The sequence below is a fragment of the Gallinula chloropus genome (genome assembly GCF_964237585.1).
Source record: "Gallinula chloropus genome assembly, chromosome: 2".
In the NCBI taxonomy this organism is placed as follows: domain Eukaryota; kingdom Metazoa; phylum Chordata; class Aves; order Gruiformes; family Rallidae; genus Gallinula; species Gallinula chloropus.
This window is the reverse complement of record NC_140086.1, coordinates 111,019,326-111,035,634: the sequence shown is the minus strand read 5'-3', so window position 1 is coordinate 111,035,634 and position 16,309 is coordinate 111,019,326. Positions and strand designations below refer to the sequence as shown.

General features: G+C 42.2%; 1 protein-coding gene across 1 annotated transcript in view; it reads left to right on the top strand.

Moving 5' to 3' along the window:
• Positions 1–16,309, top strand: part of PDE1C (phosphodiesterase 1C) — a gene marked incomplete at both ends in the record, with an annotated part of 325,232 nt that overhangs the window by 31,851 nt on the left and 277,072 nt on the right. The window contains 2 exons of the mRNA XM_084280364.1: positions 9,850–9,900; positions 15,449–15,620. Of these exons, the coding sequence (XP_084136490.1) occupies positions 9,850–9,900; positions 15,449–15,620 (223 nt within the window). The remainder of the gene's footprint in view (positions 1–9,849; positions 9,901–15,448; positions 15,621–16,309) is intronic.

The window sequence follows — 16,309 nt, the reverse complement described above, 5'->3', positions numbered from 1 at the left end:
GCTGATACCTCAGATCCACATTTCAAGACATGCAAGACCCTGCCTTGTCAGACTGAGCTTGCATCAAAATGTTGAGATTCCTTAACTGAACCAATGTGGTTCAGCAGCTTTCTGTGCTCATTGCCCAAGTCTCGCAAGCTAATTGCCATGTGCATGCTAGAAGACTGGATTTCACAGATTTGTTTCTGGATTTTTAAAAAAATGCTGTTAGATCTGACTGTTGTCCTTAGTAATGTCATCACATGGACATTCTCCAGTGGTGTCAGGTGGACATGCAAAAAACAAGTCTTCAGTCCTTCTCAGCAGCTCTTGTTTGGGCACTGGGTGCCACTCAAAGAGAGGCAGTGGCCTTTTAGTGTCATATGGCCACCTGGCCAGCCAGCTCCTGACCTGTACCGACATTCCCAGCAGCAGCCTTCCCCTTGACTAAACGCCTGCAGAACTCCTTTCAAAATCATCAGCAACCTTCTCTCACAGTCCCAGAGAGTGCAGTGTGTCTCCACAGGCAGCAGCGCTGTGAGCTGCGTGGTGCCGACCCGCTGGTATCCTGTCTCGGAGCTTTGGCAGCACCTGGGGTCACCTGGTGCTTTCTCCAAAGAAACCTCCAAACTGGGAGCTGGGTTGGTGCTGCCTGTGGCTGTTTTCTGCCCTAGGAGGCAGAGAGCTGCTTTGAAAGCCACTGTACTGACAGCAGCCGGTTCATGTTCAAAGCCCACCCACCCTGCTGCTCAGCTGGTGGGTGTGGGGCTGGATCTGCTAGTTGTGACCGTATGGAGCTTGACTCCGGAGCAAAAGCTCTGGTGGCAAAAGCTCCCTTGACACATCTCTCTCAGGCCCCACCCTTCCTGTGTTGCTGTCATCAGATGTAGGAAAGAGTGATGTTCATGTTGGGGTCTTTCGAATTGGGGCTGCAGAAAAAGCATCCCGCAAGAAACGTAGGCCTCCTTGTCCACATCATCTCCTGGATGTCAGGGCATCCCTGAGGCAGAAAAGCTCATGGAATTGTTCTGTGCCTCCCATTCTTCCCTATTAGCTGAAGCTCTGACAGAAGAGATATTCCCAGCAGCAGAGGAGAAAGGTCCAGAAAGGACCATGACACCATGAGCTTCTGCTGCTGTTTGGAAACACTGGAGTAGACAAATATCCCTGGAGGCATGAGTAGGTCACAAGGAGACTGTGCCACAGATGCGATACAGGCAGAAGCATTCTGGTGTGTCAGGCGGGAAAGACAAGCAGCGTGCAAAGTCCTGGTGAGCACTCCCCTGTACTGCTGTGGCCAACTGGCATTCCTTGGGTTCAATAAAAGCAGATTCCCACACTGTGGGATGAAGGCAGACAAAGACTAAGCACTTGAATGAGGCATGGCAGGCCTCCAGAAGATGACAACTGGAAGGAGCAAGGCAGAGGCTGAGAGGGCTGCCATGGCTTACCAGAAAGGCATCAAGAATGAAGGCCAAAGAAGGAAAGGACTCTTGGAGTGCCATACTTAGTCCATAGTACCACACACCACCTCTTTCGCGTGTGGTCTGTCCAGATCGTCATCTTTCATGTTCTCACTCTTGAAGATCTTCAACAAGGGCAGCTTGGCTGCTATTCCTGCTGCTACTTTTTGCAGCATTGTGACTTACTTTTTCCTGTCTGCAAGGGAAGTTTTTTTCAAGCTAAACTAAAGAATGCATCAGCCTGTCCTGGCTACACATGCACACTTTGTTAATATTTGTGACCATCGGCTCTGAAATGGATGAAAAACAATACAAAGCCCCCATGAAAATAAAATCCCGTTTGCACTTGTAACCTTAGTGTTCTGTCTCCTTGAATGTGTTTTTGGAGTTGAAAAACCCCTGGCATTCCAGGCTAATGGTCTTATTGTTCGATTCAGCAGGAACACAGGGAATAGAACAGAAGGGTTATGCAATGTTATGCTTGTTGCATTATATGTGACAACCTCTGACCTGGGTCTGAGGGCTCCATGCAGGAGAGTGGCTCTCTGCAGTGCAGGTCCCAGGCCCACCCAGGAGACAGCGGCAGAGATGGGCACAGCTGCACCAGGGCTCAGAGCTCAGCCATGTCCCTGGATCCCGGGGCAGGAAACAACAGTGTAAGTGCAGGTCCTAGGGGAGGCTGGTCTCAGCCATTGAGGCCCACAAGCCCCCCCCAAGGAACCTTACAGAAGGAGACCTACATTGCTCAGATGCTCTTCTGAAGACATTGATGGTTTCTGGCTCTGGAGATGAGTATGGGGCTGGATAGACATTTGCTCTGATGGAGTACTGCTGTGCTCAGGATCTTATGTTTTAGCATGTTTTTCTAAGGGAAGCAGCTCAGGCTTTTTTAAAAATGAATAGACGTAGAAAAACAAAGGCATATGAATAGATTTTGCTCATCTCAAAAATATTTTCAAGCATTTGTTTGAAGTGTACATTCAGCTTCAGACTGTGGGCTTAAGCCCTGTTTTTCTGAGAGAAAATCAGCATCTCAAGTATTAAGTGTTGAAGTAAGATGCTTCTGCAGATTTTCTCTGTATTTCCTGCATATTCTGGGTATCTGTGCATCATATGACAGCTTCTGTTTATGCAGTAATATGGGAAACAGCACAAACACTTGATTTTTGTTTTGCATCCGTGTTTCTAGATGGGAAGGATGGGCTCTCAGATAAGCAGGAATGTACCTGGGTTTTTGTACATGGGTGCTATGACTGAAAAGGTTTAAGGTTTGCAGTGTAAGAAAGAGATGTACAGCTCATCTGGTGATGGCTGTACTTCCACTCAAGTACTACAAGTTGAGGGGAGCACAATGAGCAGTTGCGGAGCAGATGAATCCTCAGACAGAGGTTTTCTGGTGAGTAGTGTACAAGTCAGAACATCTTATAATCACATCTCATACCACTTTTGTGTGTTTGGTCATTATGCTATTGTTTATATGATAAATTTTCTAGTAGAAGTGAGCTGGAAGTCATGGTAGCCTATATATGTAGAATCCTGTTTTAAAAATCCCATAGCTTATGATTTCCATCTATCAGTCTTAGATTCACTGCACAGAATTATACTACCTAGACCACGCTTTTCAGATGCATAGAGGCAGATGCGAGTGGGCTTGCTACAATGGCCAATCTGTTGGAGCTACCAGAAGCAGGAAATCTCAGCTAAATGTAGCAAATCAACCCAGATGTTTCCAGGTTAAAAATAAAAACTTCCTATTCCAGAAACCAAAAGTTAAAGCAGCCTCATCATTGTGCAGTTCTATGTATGTGTGTAATTCCTCTTCCATCATTTCCCGATTCACTACTTTTCTGGTAGCCATTTTCACACTCTGAGGAAGCGATTGTGGGTCCATCATATGTTCTTGGTCACTGGACGTATGTGTACAGCCAGGGAACCAAAGGGCTGTGCTTGCTGTACTCTGGAGACTGGCATGGCGGAGGTTGGAAATGAAAGAAGCCTGGAGCTTGTGTGACCAGAGCCCTTTGTTCTGTGAGCCTGGAGAGCTGGGAAATAATCAGCCTGCAGAACACAGTTAATAGTTTGAATAGATTACACAAGACAGCATCTCCCTTGTCAGGTTAATAATATGTTTACCATGGGTCTCATTGCAAGGAAGGTGGTTTTGAGCCAGTCAGTTGCAATTGTTTACACCTCTTTTCCTTCATCTCTCAAACCCAGCACTAGATCCTGTCCAGTCTTTATGTGTTGGGGGGAGAGAGAGGGGGCCAAGTTTGCAAGTTCAGTGTTTGTATCTCTGCCCTAAATAAAATTTGGCTGATGCTCTGTAGACTAAGGAATAGTCTGGCTGCTTCTCACACAGATATTTTGCACCTATTTCTCTGTTACAATTCCTCTGGGTACACTTTGCCTTTCTGAAAGCATTTCCGTGACTGTCCAGGAGGTGCATCAGCTCAGAAATCTTTGCAAGGAGTTAAGAGTCCCTTCAGAGAGAGGCAGCGACTACCTTCAGTTGTCTGAGAGAGCAAAGTGTTTTCCACTGCAGAAGCAACTTTTCCATCACAGATGCAAATAACCTCAAGTGTAAGGATCCTTTCATAAGGAAAATGAATCATCAGCTGTGTGCTGTGTTCCTCTCCCAGCCGATGAAGAAGGACAATGTTTGCTGTGCAGCGGCGTTGCCAGGCAAAGAGCGGCAACAAAACCCCATTAGGAGTTATTTCAGGAAATGCTGGCTGGCGTATGCCTCTTGGTTATTACTTGTGAGTGGAGGTCGTGGTTTCCTGCCTTCCGGAAGTATTTTGAAACATAAGCTCTTGTTTCAAATGTGTTTTGTGATCTTCAGGGTATATCCAAGAGACACATTGTTCCTTTTGCATCTGTGTAATTGATTTATTACTTAATTGTAGCTACTAATTAGCATCTTAAGTCCAGAGAGACAGTCAAGCCATCCAATATTTTTCTTATCACCACAATGTTGCTGCGTGTTTTTGTAACTTGGTGTCCCTAACAATTTGTTTTATATTATAGTGTGTTTATGTCACCTGTACTGTTAATGTTTACAACACGAGCATTGCAAATCGTAGTAAGTTGCTGGTGTGTCCTGCTTGGTGCTGGGCTTCAGCACTCTAAAATCAGCTCCTTGGGTGACTGATGCTGGAGGGTCCTCTGTAATCTCTAGGTTAGTAATGTGTGCACTGGCTGCATGGTTCCTGTGCTGGATAAAAACTCTCAGCAATAGAATTTGTCTCATTATGAGGCATTACTCGTTTGGACTCAGGTTTTTGTGGTCTCCTCACTGGACTCAAAATCCCCCAAGGATAGGTCTTCTTATGAGGAGCCTTAAATGGGACAGAAATCTACCAGGAAAGCCTTCCTTAAGTACTATTGTGCTTAGGATCCCTGCGTGGGATGGATCTTGTGTAGGAATTTTGTTAATGACTGTGACACAGAAAAAAGTGGAGTGCTGGTAATTGCTGCTGACGACACAAAGCCTTCCCAGCGCAGGGGAGGATCTGAATGTTGCACAGCAGGATCCATGTGACCTCGTGGATGGGGCTAATAGCAAGGGCTGGAAAATTAAGTAGTACAGAGTGAAAGAGCATGAAGATGAGGACTTCTGCTATGATCTGAGAGTCTTAATTGTATGGGGGGGGGGGAGGTGTCAGAGCACACAACTGATGTGTGACCTGGCAAGAATAAGGCTTCTTAATATTCACATACGGTACCTGTGAGAAAATGAATCGACACTGAAGAGGTTCAAGAAAGACAGGGAGGGGATATGAAGATACCTATTCTGTCAGGAAAAACTAGATCATCAGTGTGGTTAATCCACAAACTGATGGTGGAACGGGGAAGTTCAGTCTTTTCTGGGCCCATGTGAGAGAAGGATTAAACATCAGAAAAAAAAGCAACCCTTCAGCTTAAAGAGGTTGCTGCTGCAAGAACGAAGTTATGTAAGTTAACACAAATTAAATGGTAGGTCATAACCAACACTGCAGTCGGGTTCTGCTGAAGTCTCATAATATGAGTAAACATAAAAAACCAAGCTACATTTCACATAGAGCCTGATAAGTTTATGAAACATCTAATGGTATCGTAGTCTTTGAGAGCAAAAACTGCTGGAGTTCCCACAGCTGATCTGACTTCAATTTTCCCGTAACAAGCAGATAGACACAGTTGTCTCAGCATTCATGCTGCTGTCTCTTATTCTCCTCAGTTTTAAATGAAAAAATTACCAGGAGATGGTATGTTAGGACAATCCAGAGATAGGGTTGGTTTTCTTTTTTTTCCAGAAATGCTGTTCAAAATACTTAGCATTGAAGGGGGAAGGAAAGAAAAGACAAAAAAAATTCCCAGATAAGGGTTTATTCCGATTTTATATACAGTGTAAATTTATCAACACATCTGTGCTATCACCTTATCTAACGTACTTTTCCACTTCCTAACACTTTGACAAATTTACTAGAAGGCATGAAATACATAGTTAAGCTCATCTGTCCTTTGGCTGATTTAGAAAAACTTAAGTCTCCTTGATAGAATGTGTTTATTGGTGGGTAAAAAATACCTGACTTTCTTTTTTCAGCTGCTCAATGGCAAAATATAGATGACAGTCAGTCTTGATGAGTCAATACTATGAGGAGGTATATTTTTCTTTGCATTGTGCTAGAAATATGACAAAGGCTCTTTGAAAGTTAAATTGGCTGAGGAGGTGTACTGGTGAAATCGATACCTTCTGTAGGAAATGTGGCAAGCTGTAGGAAGTAGTTTAACAGGGCAGACATTAACAATATCAGCCTGCCTGTGAAGTGGGCATGTGGTGAACTCGCATACGAGTGACCTGTGTTAATCGAAGAACCAATCATACCTAGGACGATACTTGAATAATTGCAGGGAAAGGCTCTTGAGGTTTCCAGGCAGTTATGATACAATATACTACGTTCAAAACAGAAGAAATTTGGCTAGGCCTGGTGTTTTGTTGTCTGCTTGGACAAGTGACCACAGAGAGCACGTTGTCTCTAACAGGGTGATTATGGGACGATGACTCCTGCCTGTCACAGTTGTCTTTCCAAAGGAACAGAAGTTACTTACAAGCTACCTGCACCAAGATGATTTGCTTCCAGGCTAGAATGGAAAATAACTTCAAATGTACATGGTTTAATCATTACAAAAATATAAAATAGTAGAGGGATGGAAACTGAAGAACACCCTCCCACTCAGGAGAATAAATATCTGCAGTTTTCATGCTGATAGTCTCATCTAATCAGGGAGCAAAATCAGTCTAGACTTCAGTGTACAAGGGTGAGTGTGGCTGGAGAATAAGTCTATCTGAAGTGACAGTGGTACAGGAGATCTTTGAAAATACCAGATCTTTGGTGTGGGCTGTGTCTTGCTCTCTCAGGGATTCAGCTTCTTCCTCCAGCTTCATTAATTCACACTTGCTTCTCCCAAAAGCTTATAACTATTCATAAACTTGAATAAACACAGGGCGGAGGAGATCTCAGGCCACCTGCAGAAAAAGTCTTTTCTCATTTATATGTATTACATACATAGGTCTGTTAGTTCATTGTTTCCAGTGACTCCTGTAAGTCAGCTGTAGGACATATATGTAAAATGTTCACAGTAAAAACTGCATCAAGTAAAATCTTCTCATATTCTCATGCAGACCGAATACAGAAATGCTTTTTGCCTCTGAACCCTTCCCTTTTTGATTGCAGGGCTAAAGAAACCTGAGATTTCACCTACGTGCATAGGGACCTCATTGGTCCCAGGCAGCTGTTAGATTACTTGTACCAGGAATCTTGCTAGTACTGCAGGTTCAGCATCCCCAGTGTTTTCTGTCCTGCTCGTTGCTTCGCTGTTCTACCTGCACCTGTGGTCCAGGTGACTGTATGCCGATGGAAGGGTATAACTTTGTATACAACACCATTTAATGTTTGGAATGCACTGACAACTGAAACAAAGCTTGCATAGCCTGGGATTGGAAAATACTTATTTTTGAGGGGGTTCATGACACCTGTTGGGTTGGATGATGTGAGCCTGGGAGCTGAGCTGCCCAAACAGAGATGCTGGGTGGGAGCTGGAGTGCTTTTCTTGCAATATCCAGCTGGAGGGTGGCACAAGGGTGATACCTGCTGCTCTTCTGAAGCCCGTGGTGACCGGGGAAAGCCATCTTCTACCAGAGTGGAGGAAATATGCTAAAGCAGGTAATAGCACAGTTAAAAGGCCCATGGCAGGCTCTTTTCTCATTGATGTAATAGTTCACTTGATGCTCCAATTTAGATACCAGTACATGTTATGAATTTGCCCAGACTCTGCTGCGATATGGAGAGATCATAGAATCACCTGGGTTGGAAGAGACCCTATAGATCATCGAGTCCAATCATAGATTCATAGAATTGTAGGGGTTGGAAGGGACCTCGAGAGATCATCGGGTCCAACCCCCCTGCCAAAGCAGCTCCCTAGCTCATATTGCACAGATAGGCGTCCAGACGGGTCTTGAATATCTCCAGAGATGGAGACTCCACCACCTCCCTGGGCAGCCTGTCCCAGGGCTCTGTCACCCTCACTGTGAAAAAGTTTTTCCGCATGTTGGTGCAGAACTTCCTGTGCTCCAAAATCACAGCCTAACCCTGCCTTGTCCACCTCTAGATCATGTCCTTAAGGACTTAATCTACACACCTTTTAAATACCTCCAGGGACAGTGACTCCACCACCTCTTTGGGCAGCCTGTTCCAATGCCTGACAACCCTTTCAGTGAAGAAATTCTTCCAGATACCTAACCTAAATCTCCTCTGGTGCAATTTTAAGCCATTCCCTGGCATCCTGTTGCTTGTCACCCAAGAGAAGAGACCAACCCTGACATCTGTGCAACCGCCTTGCAGGTAGTTATAGAGAACTATAAGGTCTCCCCTCAGCCTCCTTTTCTCAAGACAAAAAAGCCCCAGCTCCCTCAGCCGTTCCTCATTAGGATACTTAAGACCAGCCTGTCAAGGAAGGGTGTCTCATAGGACCCTGGCATCTCAGGGTCCTCGCTCTCGCTGTCCTGGCGAGCTCTCCGGGCTGGCAGGGAGAGCACCCGTGTTTTAAGGGCACCATCTACTGGCTAATGGGAGCAGGATGAGGCAGTGGTTTGTTAGAGGGTCCCTCTCCGCACTAGACTGAGTGCTGGAGCCATCCTAGTCAGCATGGAAAGTGTAGAGCAACTGGGGAAAACTGGAGTGACACTGGATATAAATAAACAAAGCCCAACTTCAACTGACAACCTTGTGACTTCACAGAGGAGTGAAATTTCATCAAAAGTCTTTTCTGGCTTCAAAAAAATCCATCGTAGTTTAGTTGATGTTATTTGCTAGGACCCTGTGAGTCTCAGTCCTGGTCATACTTTGCATCCTTTTGTGGTTTTTTTAGCTTTAGTTGCTGTTGTCTCTAGAAAACAGCATTTCTAAAGTAAGAAAATAATTGGCAAGGTTTCTGTGTGCACTTAACAGTATGCTTTCCTCCCTATTTGTCCATCACCACTGTTCCTCATGATTATTTTAGGTACAAAAATTAAGAAGTCATGGGTGGTAATTCCTCTCTTGGATAACTCTCCTCTTTTTTTCAGCTGTAGTTTAATATTGTGAGAACCCCAAAGAGTCATTTATGCTCTGCATACTGTCTGGGTCACAGAAATGCTGAGAGCTATGTCAGTGTGAATCTGAGGCAGAAAAAACCTAGGATTTTATGTTTGTTGCTTTTTGTTTTGGTTTGGTTTTTAATCCTAGGTGATGTCTATATGCAGTTACAAATCTCAGAGGATTCCTTTTTACAGACCCTTAAATTTAATTTAATTTGCTATTAAATGATTCTCTGGGCTTCCAAAATTGCTGGTGCATTTCTTTATATGGATGGAATAATCTTACTTTTTTCTTTACCATATTCATTAATGCAAATTGAAAAAATGTATTATTTAGGATCTGGGGAAAAAGTCCAACATAAAATAGAGTTTATAAGGATGACTGTGATCATATTTTGCTCTGTACTATTAATGGCTAGTGCTTGAGTGTTGGGCAACTATATGATTCAATTACTCTATGAGACAAGAGAATGTTTGCAGGCGCCTGTGGTGTGCCCTGCTGAACCTGAAAGCCAAACTGAATCATACAGAAAGACAAAGATGCAAAGTAATACAGTTGGTGGCATTAAAGTATGATATCACAGAATCACAAGGTTGGAAAAGACCTTTCAGATAATGGAGTCCAATTCCAGTCCTATGCTCTGTGTGTGTGTGTGTATACCTATATATATATATCCAACTGCTGTTATTGAGAACAGTCTTCTTTCCTTTACATGTATGGGATTTGGTATTATCATTAATCTTAATGTAACACTTAAATGCTTTTTATTTCTCCCTATTTTCTCCTTTCAGTTGCAAACGAGACAGGTGACAAAAATGCACGACCACTATCACGATTTGCCCGTAAGTAGATTTCTAAAATTTTAACTGGTTGATTTCTATGTCTGCTGTAGAGATAAAGACACTTAATAAGTCTTTTAATCTCATATTATGTCCACCCTGATATTACAGTTCATTTACAGTGCTAAACTAAGGGACCATAGTTGGACAAGTCACAGAAGAAATTCAGTCTTATTGAACAGAGTTGATGCAAATTTAAAAAAATTGAAAGCTTTGTGGCCTTACTGTTGCTTCAAGCATAAAAAGTTATGAGAATGTAAGTGTTGCAAAGCCATCTGAAGCTGACTGCAGTGGCCACAAAGAGATTTTGGTCAAGCATTAGAAATAGCATACGGAAAAAAAATAGTGAAACCTTACTGATAGGTGATGGAGGAGCTTTTGCTTCACACAGCAAGGTTGGGAACTAAAGGTATGGGTTGGGATTTGAAATAAGTGAGCCAAGTTCAAACAAAACAAAGGGTTTGTCTGGTAATGTAGCACAAACTGACCGTGACTTTGACCATATGAATTATTAAAAGCACACGGAACAAACTGTGTAGGAATGAGGGGGAGGATAGGAAATCCTGTTCATAATGCATGCTGTTTCATGATAATTTGTGATCACTTATCAGGGAAATGTCCCCTTCTCATCATTAAAAGGGACATTTGACATCATCATGGGTGGTGCAGATCAAAACATCAGAATAATGTACATCTATGGTGCAGTATTTCACTTAGTCACAGGATGGCACTCAGAGCTTGCCGTACGTCACATAGGTAGCTAAGGTGTGTAATGCAGAAGTTGGGTGGCTATGAAATCTGTTGCATATAGTGACTTACAGAGTGAGCAGATTCAACAGGACTGAGACAAAATTGTACTGGCATTCCTTATTCCTGATTTAGGATTTATTGTTCTTGTTGTAAACAGTAAAGCTTGGAAAGGGACTCAGTCCTCGCTGTTTCGATCCTGAAAATGCATATGGCAAAGGAAATAACAGTGGAGAGAAATGTAAATGCAAATATTTTCACGTTCTTCATCACTTTGTTTTTTTGTCCATTATGGTTCCTGAATACTAGGTACAGAGTTGGAAGATTCAGCCCAAGTACTGTTTGTTTGTGGATATTAGGGTTATGAGGACTTCATGCTGCAATATTACCTGACAAGTAGGTCAAACATAGCATCATGACATTTGGAACTGAGATGGCATTTCAGTTCTGAGTTTGACATTCATAAGAAATTAATTTTTGGGGAATGGGTGTGGGGTGCAAGTCTGAGACCCAGGAAGAACCAGGTTCTATTCTTGCTTTAATCCTGGTTCTCAACCAGGCAGCCAAGCCTTATCTGCAGAGTTAGTGCTGCCTGGCATTACATGGAAGAGAACAGACCAGCGGATGGCCATCAGCTGAGTGAAAGAGCAGGATACCCCCTTATAAGGCCTCATCATATGACCCAGTGCTGCATGGGATTAAGCATGGAGGTGAGATCAGGGAGGCAGGCTATTTGACAGTAACAGAAATGAAATGCAGAGAGGAACACTTAGATAAGCCTGGCTGGGAAATGGTCACAGAGGCATATATAGGGATGAAAGGAGATAAGTCAAAGTTTAAAGCAGACCTTCGCTGTTAGGAGTTATATTTAGTGACCTGGGAGTCACATTGAGGATTTAATGATCCAGCTAGTTTCTCATAGGGTATCATTAACAATGACTGTGTAGTCATAGGCAGTCTAAGGTGATAACTCTGTGGGAATGACAAGGAAAATTAAAATGGGAACTATGCTACAGAAGGAAAGGAGATGTCTGAGGCATGTACTGCGTGAGTTAAATGGATGAGGCCTAAATTTCTGCTTAGAGTCCTATAATCTACCATACCACGCTCCATTGAACAAACAGTGGAGTGCAGATCAAGCATTCAAAAACCATCCTTACTGAATGGCAAGAGAAAGCTGCAGCATTTGAAGATAAGAATTCAAGCAGTAACTGAAGTCATAGAGGATTATCATCATTATCCTTGTGTCTGAGTCACAAACCAGAGCCTGGGTATCTTCCTGGACTGTGTCTTTCACATTCACTCAAATGATTAATTATTAACTTCATCTTTACAACAGAGAACAGGATTTCTGTTGCTCTGTAACAGCTGCCCATTTGAAGTCAACAGTAATCAGACATCTCAGTGGGATCATAGTTGGGCTGTCATTGAACTCACAACAAACCATACCCATTTTGGCCTACCTTATTTACCTGATCTAATGTTCTGTGCATGAAACCAAACACAAGATAACCTACTGAAACCCAGATGAGCCTTGTCCATCCTGACTGTTGTCTGCAGCTCTCTGGACCATGTAGCTGTTTCCCCTTTAATTCAGGAGCAAAGAAGAGGGAAAGGCTGCTGGTGGTGTTAAGTGAGGCAGTTGGAATGATAGCTGTGTGGCTGTTGGTGCTGAAGGTAGCTGGAGGTGCAGTGTAACAATATTTTCAGGTTATATGAAAGTATTTGAACACCTACCCACAGATTCTTTAAGCAGAGTTCTTCTTTTTAACACCTAAACCTATTTTGCTTTTGCCTCTAGCTCAGCTATAATCATCTTTGACAGGGTACAATAAAATGAGGTAGAAGCATTTTTGCCAATGTTTACACTTATTCACAAGGATTTGAAATTAAATTGTTGCTTATTCCAAAGCTAGGACTGCCCAATCTCCTGTACTCTTAAATGTGATATGGCAATCCATGTAGGAGATTCTCAATTTAAGAGGTTACCACTGCCTTTAGCAGTAGTTAATGTGCTTGGTATCTCACTCTATCATCATGCCTCAAGTACCACTCTGCCATCAGTCTCTGTGCTGACTGAAGCTCCTCAGGCTTTCAGCATTTCAGGCAGCTGGAAGCTCCTGGCTCGTTTTGGGAGCCCAGTAAGGCTCAGGCAGGCCCAGTAAGTAACACAGTTGCTTGCTGACTGCCCTCAATCTAAGCGTGACTGTAGGCAAGCTGAACACTGGCATGGGTGGGCATTGCATGGCTGTAGTGAAACCATTTGATTCATGTCAGCTGGCTGTTGTGCTACTGTTGATCTTCAGAAGAGCTAAGCAGATCTTGGTCTACTCCTGCGACCTAATTACAGGAGAAAGCTGCACGAGCTGGATATGAACACTGAAGGAAAAGGTATAGTTCTATATCCAGAGAACATAGGGAAAAAATCTGCATATGCTGAAACAAGTGGTTGTTTTTCTTGCACTAGTTTTTTTTAAAGAAAAAAAAAAGAAAAAGTTTGATTTGAGTGTTTATATGGTTCTCAGTAGCAATTAGTTGACCTGTCACTATTGGTTTTCAGTGGTAACACAAACAGTCAGCTATTTACTAGTATCTAGGAAGCATGGAAAAAGCCTACCATGTCTTTTTCCTGGACCATGGAGTTACCCTGTGCCTGACAAGGCACAGGGTGTTGAATAAAAGAAAGGGTAGAGCTAGGAAAATAGGGAGAAGGTGGTGCTTTGGGAAGCTCAGCAGATTCCTTGAAGTAACTGCAGCAGAAAACTTCAAAATTATGAAAGTAGCTTCAGGGAGCCTCTTTTCCACAAAATATGATTTTAATAGTGCACAGCAGCTTCTTTTCTCTTCAAGTGATAGTGTACTGCATTCCTGTCTTAGTGTGCAGCATGTATGGCTAGGTGACAACTTATATTTCTTTCATGAGTAGATTTCTGATTCCAACTGTTCTGAGTAGGCCATACTCGAGCAAAAGAAATGGTCCTGTCAACATATTATAAGGAATCACAGTATTTCTGGCTCTACCACAGGTGGTCTGTTTGGTCAGATAATTTAAAACTCTTGCATCCTTTACATTTCCTCTAACAGAATGGGAGAAGATATGTTTATCTTTTCAAATAAAAGTAAGAAATTTGGGTGTGTAAAGAACAGAAAGAGTGGTATCATCATAACATTGCAAGGTCCCTGAATGACAGAGATGTATTGGTGTTGGATTTATTTCTGCAGCTGTTGTGTAGTTATTTTACTTGACTTTGGACTAACTGCTGTGAAGAGTAATTTTTCTAGGTATTGTAGCACAGAACTCAGCACAGGATTTCAAAGCGACCTGTAAATCTGGGTAAATACAGTTCTTGCACATTAGATAGTTGCTGACAATTAAGAGCAGAGAAGCCTGTGAGTACAGAGGTTTCCTGATTAGCTGGGAAATATCTACAGATGGAGATTCTGGCTGATCTATCCTTGTGCCATTTAGTTGTGCGAAAAAAGGATGTTTAAGTCAATCAGCAAAATAAGGCTGCCATCACCTGCTCATAGCAGCAGATACTGCTGCTTCTAACTGGGAACTTCCTCATGGTAAATTCTCTGGAGACATGGGATAACAGTACTTCTTTTTAGTTTCCTCTTAAATTCTTCATGTGTACTGCAATAAAAAGTCAACTTTAATCCGTGTGTTATGCCCACTGTTGGTTGCTTTCTTGTTTCTGTGGGATAATTAAGTCTGAATGCTGGGAAAACATTTGAAAAACTTACCTATACAGTGTCTTAGAAAAATCAGTTGCTGACTTCAGAAATAGACAGTTTACCAGATTTTTATTTTTCATTTTCATATTGATATAAAGCCCATGGAGAATGACTACTAGTAGAGTTGGTATTACTTTGGAATTCAGTAAGATTAATTCTTGCTGCACCTCTTTTGTAGAAAGTCTCTTCAGGGAAATAATCAGTATTAAGGGAAATAATCAGTATTTCAGTAGTCAGCTGCTCTTGTTGGGATCTGCCAACTTAACCATGTATTTTCTATAGCATTTGAAAGTTGGAAAGTGACACAGGTGTTTAGTGTGGTGTTATCACTGGGGTTTTCATAGGTGCCTAATTTATTCAGAAGCCATTTGGAAAATTTTGAAAATATGAAACAGATACTTAAATTTTATGAGAGGTAAGCTATGTATTCTCTTCTCCAAAGGTGGTGAGGAGATCTCACTGAAGTATGCTAATTGTACTTTGTCAGTGGAACTAGACTTAGAGATGAGGATGGGTTCTCTGAATGACATGCAAGAGGCACCTGGTGGCACTTCTAAAGAAATGTAAAAAAATCATCTATAGAAATATTTTCACATCTGAATGTCTATTGAGAAAAGTTGACACTTCAAAAGAAATGTTTTCTGATGCTAGTCCTTCAGTGATACCTTTCATCTATAATTTAACCACTATTAACTTTAGTCTAAGAAAGCCAATGATTAATTTTTAATTGATTTGGTACTTTGTTTATTTTGTTAGTTCTTTGATTTAAAATACAGCCACATCAATATATGCTAAGATATAATATGTAGAGAGTGTGTTTTATTAAGATGTGAAAACTCTGTTCTGTAATCAGCTCTTTTTATGGGAAGCATTACAGTCTTGGGTTTGGATTGACCTGAACGTTGATGCTTGCTTTCAATTCAAGCCTTATTTCAAGTTTTCAGGCTTAATCCCAAACTGTAGTGAGGCAAAGGTAAAAAGATAACAGTCTTTGTTCTCCAGACCACTGAAAGGCTGGATGATAAGCCCATGAATTTATTTTCCTTGTGCCTCTATGTTTTTGCAGGGTCTAAATCACAGAACTGCTTGTGGAACACCATTATTGGTGGGCTGACCGGCAACCTCAAGGAAAGGCCAAAGCCGACAATCATCAGTGACCCCAGACCTCCTGAAGAAATCTTAGCAGATGAGCTACCACCAGTGGACAGTCCTGAGGCGTTGGTGAAAACATCTTTCAGGTCTGACGGATATGAGCTTGCTTTGTTTATCCTTGAGTGGATATCATTTTAAGATTTAAGTCTACAGTGTGGGTTTGGTGGGAGAAATAAATGCTGAAGGGTTCTGCAGTGCTGCTGTGTGTCTTTGTATTGAACAAGAGTGAAAAGAGAGGCCCATCAATAATACTGACTTGTCTTTCACTCCTCAGACCTCATTAGCTGCCTTAAGAGTATGAACTAGACAGATACAAAGTCTGTAACTGCTCAAAATGGTCAACAAAGACAGCTCATTATATGAAGTCTTTGAAAGTTGGTATTATTTCATTTGAAAGCGGTTTAGTGATGAACACTTGCTCTTTAGGTCAGATGGTGAGCTTTATTGATGCAAGAGAGAGCTAAAGCTTTCTCTGTTGATGTAATGTCTTGAGTACTGTCTAGCATTAATTTATTTTGTCAGGGAGAAGGATTCTGGCCAGGAGTTTGCAAGGAAACAGTTACTGCTGTTGTAAAGTGTGCAATATAGCTAACGCTAGGTTTTCTTCTCCTTTACTTAATCATGTGTATGTACAGTTGTCAGATGTTTCTTGGAGGCATGTTTTCTGAACGTAATTTTCTCAAAATGAGGGAAAATAGAGAAGCCATGTACATGCAGTGCATGCTTGACCAAAATGTGAAAATCGGTGTACCCAGCAAAAGGAAAGTGAGTGGCA